At 43.7% G+C, this 8,251-nt stretch overlaps 1 protein-coding gene across 1 annotated transcript in view; it reads left to right on the forward strand.

The window, feature by feature from the left end:
• Ect2l (epithelial cell transforming 2 like) overlaps positions 1–8,024 on the forward strand; it is a 59,034-nt gene extending 51,010 nt beyond the window's left edge. The window contains exons 15-20 of the mRNA XM_013026831.1: positions 237–310; positions 404–560; positions 1,160–1,225; positions 4,052–4,140; positions 5,852–6,024; positions 7,726–8,024. Coding sequence (XP_012882285.1) covers positions 237–310; positions 404–560; positions 1,160–1,225; positions 4,052–4,140; positions 5,852–6,024; positions 7,726–7,850 — 684 coding nt within the window. The 3' untranslated portion in view covers positions 7,851–8,024. The remainder of the gene's footprint in view (positions 1–236; positions 311–403; positions 561–1,159; positions 1,226–4,051; positions 4,141–5,851; positions 6,025–7,725) is intronic.
• The last annotated feature ends 227 nt before the right edge of the window (positions 8,025–8,251 follow it).

Consider the following 8,251-nt stretch of genomic DNA (forward strand, 5'->3'; position numbering starts at 1 on the left):
CCCACGACTGGACCCCCCCCAGAAAAAAAGATATTCAGCTTTCTTACTGCAGGTGCTCTACCACACTGCCAATCTGCCTTTTTGCTGGTTAATTGGAGATGGAGGCTCTTGGCACTTTCACTTCAGGCTGACCTCAGAGCACAGTCCTCTGAACTCCATCTCCTAAGTAGCTTGGATTCCAGGCCATGGGCACCCACCTAGAGCAAAGTTTTGACAATGTAATTCTCATCTTCAAGTGCAGAGACATGCTCCCAGCCTTCCGAGCGTTCCTGAAGAGACGAGAGAAGAGCATCGTTACCAAAATGCTGAGGTGAGCTCCCGAGGGGGCAAGAACATTGGCCCCCAGGGACAGATACTTCTGACCTTCAGATAGAGATGGGCCCCCTCTCTCTGCCCCTGCCAGCTTGCCAGAGCTGCTTCTGCGCCCATCCCGGAGATTTGAGGAATATACTAGTCTTCTCTACGCTCTTCGGCTCCATACGCCGGCTGGACACGTTGACCGGGAGGACCTGACCACTGCAATTAACCAAATCAAAACCTATCAAGGTTTCATAGATCAGGTGGGCTGTCCGCAGCGCCCAGGCCCTTCAGAAATGTTCTGATGCTTTTGTGCCAGCCCGAGGTGCTCGATCTCCTCTTGCTCTTCACTTCCATCTTTCATCCTCTGCACGCCACAGCAATCGTGGGGGTAATGTTTGAACACTAATGGCATCTCTTCTAAGCTGGACAATGTTTTCTGCTCAATGTCCAATTGCAAGAAGGCCTTTATTCATGCAAACATGTTCAGGATTGGATGGTTTTTGCAGCTAACTAAACGACAGAAACAAAAAGTAAAATCCTTTGATTCTGAAAGCACTTTCAAATGCAACCACAGCTTTCCTGCCTTTCCAAGCACAGCAGTCACAGTCCCTCGCATTCTCATTCTGAACTGCCACCATGGCATCGTGCACGCCATAAGGATCTGGGTAGAAGAGAAACTGTTCATGCTTGCAAGGTGCCTTTTTGTTTTGTCTTTTTTCTTTTTAAAGCAACCCGTGGGGTACAGATAATTGAGAGTTTTCTATAGAAGTATCAAGTCCCATACCAAGTCCCATAAGATACCTTCACCTATTCTGTGAATAAAAAAATGCCATAATTTTAATTTGCTTTTGTTTCCTAGATGAAAGAAAACATTAAAAGAAAAGAACAGCTGTCAGATATACAGAAAATTGTCAGGGGATGCCCGGTATGTATTCTGATGATCTGTGCGTCGTGTTGCGTCACCTCAGGTTATTGGCAAAAGAGACACATTGCCCTTGCCTGCAAGGGGTGCCCTTGAAGGCACGTGTGGTGTTGATGTGTCCACGGCTTCTCTGTAGTCTGGGCTCCTTGCTTGGAGGTCCTGTGATGCTGATCTGACCCCTCTGGGGCAAGCAGCTCCGAGTCCCACTTGGTTCCTATCTCCCTGCACATGTTCCTGGTGCAAGATTCAACACACAGAAAGTCCCTAAAATACCAGATGTTGCCTCTAGAATAGTCCCCTGTTCTCTGCCTGACAGCTTCTCTGACCATCCAAAGATCTTGCCATACAGACCTGCTCTCCATTCTCTAATAACATAGACTCATGTGTTTGTTTGTTTGTGTTTGTCAGTCCTGGGGCTTGAACTCTGGGCCTGGGCACTGTCCCTGTGCTCTTCAGCTCAAGGCAAGTGCACTACTACTTGAGCCACAGTGTCACTTCCAGTTTTCTGTGGGTTAATTGGTGATTAGAGTCTCACAAATTTTCCTTGCTTGAGCTGGCTTTGAATCACAATCCTCAGATCTCAGCCTCCTGAGTAGCTAGGATTACAGGTGTGAGCCAGTGGTGCCCAGTTTTCATGTCCTGTTTTATATGATTTTTGGTGCAGGTAGTGGGACTTGAACTCAGGGCCTGGGCACACTCCTTAACTTTTTCACTCAATGTTGGTACTCTTCCACTTGAGCCTCAGCTCTACTTCCAACTTTCTACTGATTAATTGGAGGTAAGAGTCTTGTGGACTTTTCTGCTTAGTCTGGCTTAGAACCATGGTCCTCAGATCTCAGCCTCCTGAATACCTAGGATTACAGGTGTGAGCAACTGGTACCTAACTCTATATGCATTTGCAATAAATTTCCTTCTCTGAAATTGTCTTCCTTTCCTACTTAGCTGGAAAAATACTACTCACCCTTGAAAAACTGGATATAGTGGCTCACATCTGTAATCCCGGCTACTTAAGAATTGAATGTAGGGCTGGGAATGTGGCTCAGTGGTAGAGGGCTTGCCTTGCATGCATGAGGCCCTGGGTTCGATTCCTCAGCACCACATGAGCAGAAAAAGCCAGAAGTGGTGCTAAGGCTCAAATGGTAGCTAGCTTTGAGCTGAAGAGCTGAGGGACAGTGCCCAGGCCCAGAGTTCAGGCCTCATGATCAACAACAACAACAACAAAGAATTGAATGTAGGAGGATTGAAAGTTCGAAGCCAGCCTGGACTAAAGTAGGTGAGATAAAAAACAAACAAACTCACACTGGATATGGTGGTACATATCTGTGATCCCAGCTCTAAGAGGCAGAGTTGGAGGATCATGGTTTCAGTTTGTGGTCCACATTTGCAGAAGAGTACCTGAATGCACAAGATCCTGGTTTAGTAGTGCCTACAAGCATGGGGTTGAGATGCCCAGTATCTCTAGCTGTGAGCTGTCCCTTCCTTGGTGTTTGAACATTTACTATGTGACATGGGACCCAAGATTGGGAGCTCTATCATGTGTGAACTATGACCTACCTGTCTTCTAATACCTGGCATTCAGTAGGAGCTCAATATGTGAATGGTGTTGAACTAAAATAGCCATTTATTAAACATAATTATTTTTATTTGTCAACTGAGGAAGCAAGATGGAGTTTCTGTACAGTCTGGTGGGGAAAGAGCAGTTGGAGTTCTGACTCTTGGAATTTTGCAAAGCTTCATTTCTACATCAAGAAATCATCTCCATGTAAAATCAGTACAAGGGCCTGACCCTTAACCCGCACTAAGAAGTCACTTGCTCCTTTCTCTGGATCACTCCCTTTTTTTTTTTTTTGGGTCCGGTCGTGGGGCCTGAACTCTGGGCCTGGGCGCTGTCCCTCAGCTCTTCAGCTCAAGGCTAGCGCTCTACCACTTGAGCCAGAGCGCCACTTCCGGCTTTTTTCTTTTTTTGCTTATGTGGTGCTAAGGAATCCAACCCAGGGCCTCGAGCATGCAAGGCAAGCGCTCTACCACTGAGCCACCTTCCCAGCCCTGGATCGCTCCCTTTTGATCCCTGTTCACTTAGGTTCTCGACGGTAGGAGAGCACTTACAAACAGAATATTAATTGCAGAAGTTGAAAATTTAGAACATCCTCAAAAAAGCCCTTCATGGTCAATGCTATGGTCTATCTAAAGAAAGTGATTTTTTGGGGGGTGGGGGCCAGTTGTGGGGCTTAAACTCTGGGCCTGGGCGCTGTCCCTGGGCTCTTCAGCTCAAGGTGAGCACTCTACCACTGGCGCCACAGCGCCACTTCTGGAGAAAAGAGTCTCACAGACTCTCCAGCCTTGGCTGGCTTTGAACTGTGAAACTCAAATCTCAGCTTCCTGAGTAGCTAGGATTACAGGCATGAGCCACAGGCACCCACTATTTTCACTATTTATAAAACACACTTTCAAGCCAGGTGCTGGTGGCTCATGCCTGTAATCTAACTACTTAGGAGGCTGAGATCTGAGGATCACCCTTCAAAGCCAGCTGGGGCAGGAAAGTCTGTGCGCTTCTTATCTCTTCTTATCTCCAGTTAACCTCCAGAAAACCGCCAGTGGCACTGTGGCTCAAGTGGTAGAGCGCTTGCCTTGAGCTGAAGAGCTCAGGGACAGCGCCCAGGCCCAGAGTTCTAGCCCCACGACTGACCAAAAAAAAAAAAAAAGTTAAAATATCTTTGAAATAACCAAAGTGCTAGTCAATATTTGCATACTCTAGTGTATAAACTGTCTCAGCAGTAGCATTTATTAAACTTCTATTACCTAATTTCATTTTTTTCTTCAATTTTATAGGTTTTGTCAGAAGTAAACAGATATCTGATTAGAGTCCAAGACGTAGCCCAGATCCACTGCTGTGATGAGGGAGTCAGTTTTTCTTTAAGGTAAGCAGCGGCCAACTGTCCTGAGGCTGGAGATTCCTGAAAAAGTGTCTGTCTTACTCTTGTGTCCCTGGCTTTCAGTACTGCGCCGGACACATTATAGACCACAGACTCTATAAAAGGAGAACTTCCTGAGCTTGCTCACTTTCCTACTGAGGTAAGATCTTAGTGATATGGAATCTCATACCAATGAGATCAATCCTAAGAAAGAAAGAGACTAGTTTATGAACCTCTGATGTTTGTTGGGGGTCAGTGAAGACCTCAATGTATCTAGCTGGCACAATGCTCAGAGAATGTAAAAGATGGATGTCACTAATAAGGATGGACACATTTTTCTGTAAAGATTCAGTTACAGGGGCTGGGAAGGTGGCTCAGTGGTAGAGCGCTTGCCTTGCATGCCTGAGGCCCTGGGTTCGATTCGTCAGCACCACATAAGCAAAAAGAAAAAAGCCAGAAGTGGTGCTGTGGCTCAAGTGGTAGAGCGCTAGCCTTGAGCTGAAGAGCTGAGGGACAGCGCCCAGGCCCAGAGTTCAAGCCCCATGACTGGACCCAAAAAAAAAAAGAAAAAAAGATTCAGTTACTATTTAGGATTTGCTGGTCATATTTTCTTTAGTAAACAATACTTGTCATACAACAAACATAAATAAACTATGACTGTGTTCCAATAAAACTTTATTTAGTGGTCCCTAGTCTGCTAGTCACTGCTTTAGAAAATTGGCAAAATGTTTTCAATATTAAGGGGAAGGTAAAGATTCAACACATAGCAACCAAATGGAAGGGTATACTAGATTTTTTTCTTCTTGGATTACTTTGCTTCCCTCTATGCTTTTCCTGCTGGAATGGTTCTGCAGAGAACCCAGTATATATATATATATTTTTTTTTTTTTTGCCAGTCCTGGGGCTTGAACGCAAGGCCTGGGCACTACTGTCCCTGAGCCTTTCTATACTCAAGGCTAGCACTCTACCCTTTGAGCCACAGTACCACTTCCAGCTTTTTCTGTGTATGTGGTACTGAGGAACTGAACCCAAGACTTCATGCATGCTAGGCAAGTACTCTACCTCTAAGCCACATTCCCAGCTGAACCCAGCATACTTAAAGCTTTGTTGCTCTACACGTTTAAGAGCGCTGTCCTCTGGATTTATCAAAATGCTCCCTTTGATTTTTGAAGAAAGGCTACTTTAAAATTTTTTGCTGATACCTGAGTTTGAACTCTGGGACTTGAGCTTTTTGACTTGCTTTATTTGGGAGATGGGGGGGTTGTGGGGCCTGAACTCTGGGCCTGAGTGCTTTCCTTTAGCTCTTCAGCTCAAGGCTAGTGCTCTACCATTTGAACCACAGCGCCAATTCCTGCTTTTTCTGCTTATGTGGTGCTGAGAATCAAACCCAGGGCCTCATGCATGCAAGGTAAGCGCTCTACCACTGTGCTACCTTCCCAGCTGCCCTTTGATTTTTGGAATTAAGAGTGCATTATGTCTAGGTCTAGATATTTTTGTGTTCATTGAGCTTCTTGAACCTTTGGTTTATTGCCAGGAATTTTGAACTGCAATCCTTTATCTCAGCTTCCTGAGTAGCTAGGATTGCAAGTGTGGGCCACTGGCACCTAGCTCTGTTTCATTTAGTGGTATCACGTCTTGAACTCAAGGCCTCATGCTTGCTAAGCCAAGTATTGTACCACTTGAGTCATGCACAAATGCACATTTTACTTCAACACAGGCTATATGAACAAATCCACGATCTCAGCCTCTTTCTCTTCAATGATCTGCTGCTTGTTTCAAGTCGGGCCACATCTCATATGCCATTTGAGAGGACTCCAAAAACCACCTACCACTTCATTGCGGCAGTCACGCTTCATAGTTTATTTGTGGAAGATATTCCAGATTCCAAGTGTATGTATTGTTTTTTCCTTCAAGACTCAAATATCTCCACAAAGCTCATGAACTAGTAACTAGTAATATTTAAATGTAGGAAAAAGGTTAGAATTACAATTTTTGAGTTTGCAAATAATTAGCAAACTGTGATTTCATTAACTTTCATCTACTTCCGAACAGCAAAATTAACAAGTGCCAGCATTAGTATGGTCAGATACATATCCTACACATTAGGTCAACAGCTTTCAAATTGCAAAAACAGGCCTGCACTTGCATCTTCATGAATTCTCTGATACCTGACAGTTGGGAGTCCTTCACCACCTCCTATGTTGTCTAACAGGTTATGGGCCTGAAGCACTAGGGGTGTGTGTGTGTGTGTGTGTGCATGCACACACACTAGTTCTGGGGCTAGAAATCAGGGCCTGGAAGCTGACCCTGAGCTCCCCTCCTCCCCCCTTCAAGGCTAGTGCTCTATGACTTTAGCCACAGCTCCACTCCTGGTTTTAGTGGTTAATCAAAAGACTCTCATGGACTTTACTGCCTGGGTTGTCTTTGAACTACCATCCTCAGATCTCAAGCTTCCAGAGTAGCTAGGATTACAGGAGTGAGCCATTGGTACTTGGCTGCACTATTTAGGTTTATCCATTGCTCTTCTATTCTGCTAGGACTAAGTGGTTATTACAAATTTGATTGTGCCTTTTCCCCTTATATTAGAATTAAGTTTGGGATAAAGGAATCAATAGATTTATTAAGTATACTTTGTAACTTACACCATTTTATTTTTGAAGTAACTACAGAAATACCTATGTTCTGTCTCCCAAGCTTGCCTGTATTTGTTAGGCTAAATCCAAGTGTGACAGCCTCTTTCTCATAGTTTTCACTGTGCATAATGATAGTACTTAGGTTACAGTGGGAGCCAAGGTCGCTGAAAAGGAACTGACCTAAATAAAATAGCTTGAGCCCTATTCTAAATCTGAGCTTGAGAAAAAAAATGAATCCAGCTGTGAGAATATGTATTTCCTCCAAGGGCAATTTTAAGTAAAAAGTCAACCACAATCATGAGGTAGGGTTATTGTGTGAAACACATTTCAGTTCTTTTCCCACTATGATAATCATTTGTTTAAATGATTAATGCTCATAACATTCATGTCTAACTTGATAGTGCTGGCTTTGTCACTGTGTAGCTCATAGCATGTATTAGTGACTGGGACTTAACATAAAGATGTTCTCTGATTCCAGTTCGGCTGGACAAAGAAACAGGGCTGGCAAGGTGGCTCAGTGGTAAAGTGTTTGCCTAACATGCATGAAGCCCTGGGTTCAATTCCTCAGTACCATATAAACAGAAGAAGGTGGAAGTGGCACTGTGGCTCCAGTGGTAGTGTTACCTTGAGCAGAAGCGGTGCAGGGACAGCGCCCAGGCCCTGAGTTCAAGCCCCACGATTGGCAAAAAGAAATAAAACAGCACATCATCTGGTCTTAAAGCAATTGACAATTATAATATAGACTATATTGGAATATAGTACATTAGATTATAACAAACTATCTCACTGTATTAGGTTATTCTAATTTTTAGACATCGTAGGAAGCAATGTTCTAAACCAGATTTGTACTTTTAAAAATTGTTTTTACATTTCAAAAAGATGAGTTTTGAATTAAACCTTTTTTCTATCTTGAGTGTTGCTTGCAAAGATAGGTAATCATACTTAAATGATTTTACAGATGTCAAGAATGCATTTGTTCTTCAAGGTCCAAAACATGAATGGATTTGTGCTACTGAGGCAGAAGTTGAGAAGTTCCTGTGGCTCTCAGCACTCCAGAACACCATCAGGAGGAGCATGAAGTGAGACGAGACCTGAGGAACAGATCAAGGTGCCAGCCCTCCTGGCAAAGACAGGAAGAAGGATGCTCACACGTGTTAGGCATGATGAGAGGAAGAACCCAGGTGACTAGGAGGTTCCTTCCGACTGTCAACTTTATCACCTGTAACATCCCATGGAACGGTTAGAACAGCAAGCTGTCATCTGATGGATGCTATGAAGAATTCAAAGAGAGCAAGATAAAAAATGACAGAATGAAAAAATGTTCACAAATGATCATTCTAGAAAAATATTTTAACTTGCTGGTGATTAGCTACCATCTTAAAGACTTCATGGAAGCTTTTTCAAACACTTGTCAAAAATATGCCTTTTATGAATATATATTCCTCTTCAGAACATTAAAAATATACCACTACAAAGTGCTGAAA

Source organism: Dipodomys ordii, unplaced genomic scaffold, assembly GCF_000151885.1.
Source record: "Dipodomys ordii isolate 6190 unplaced genomic scaffold, Dord_2.0 Scaffold97, whole genome shotgun sequence".
Taxonomy (NCBI): domain Eukaryota; kingdom Metazoa; phylum Chordata; class Mammalia; order Rodentia; family Heteromyidae; genus Dipodomys; species Dipodomys ordii.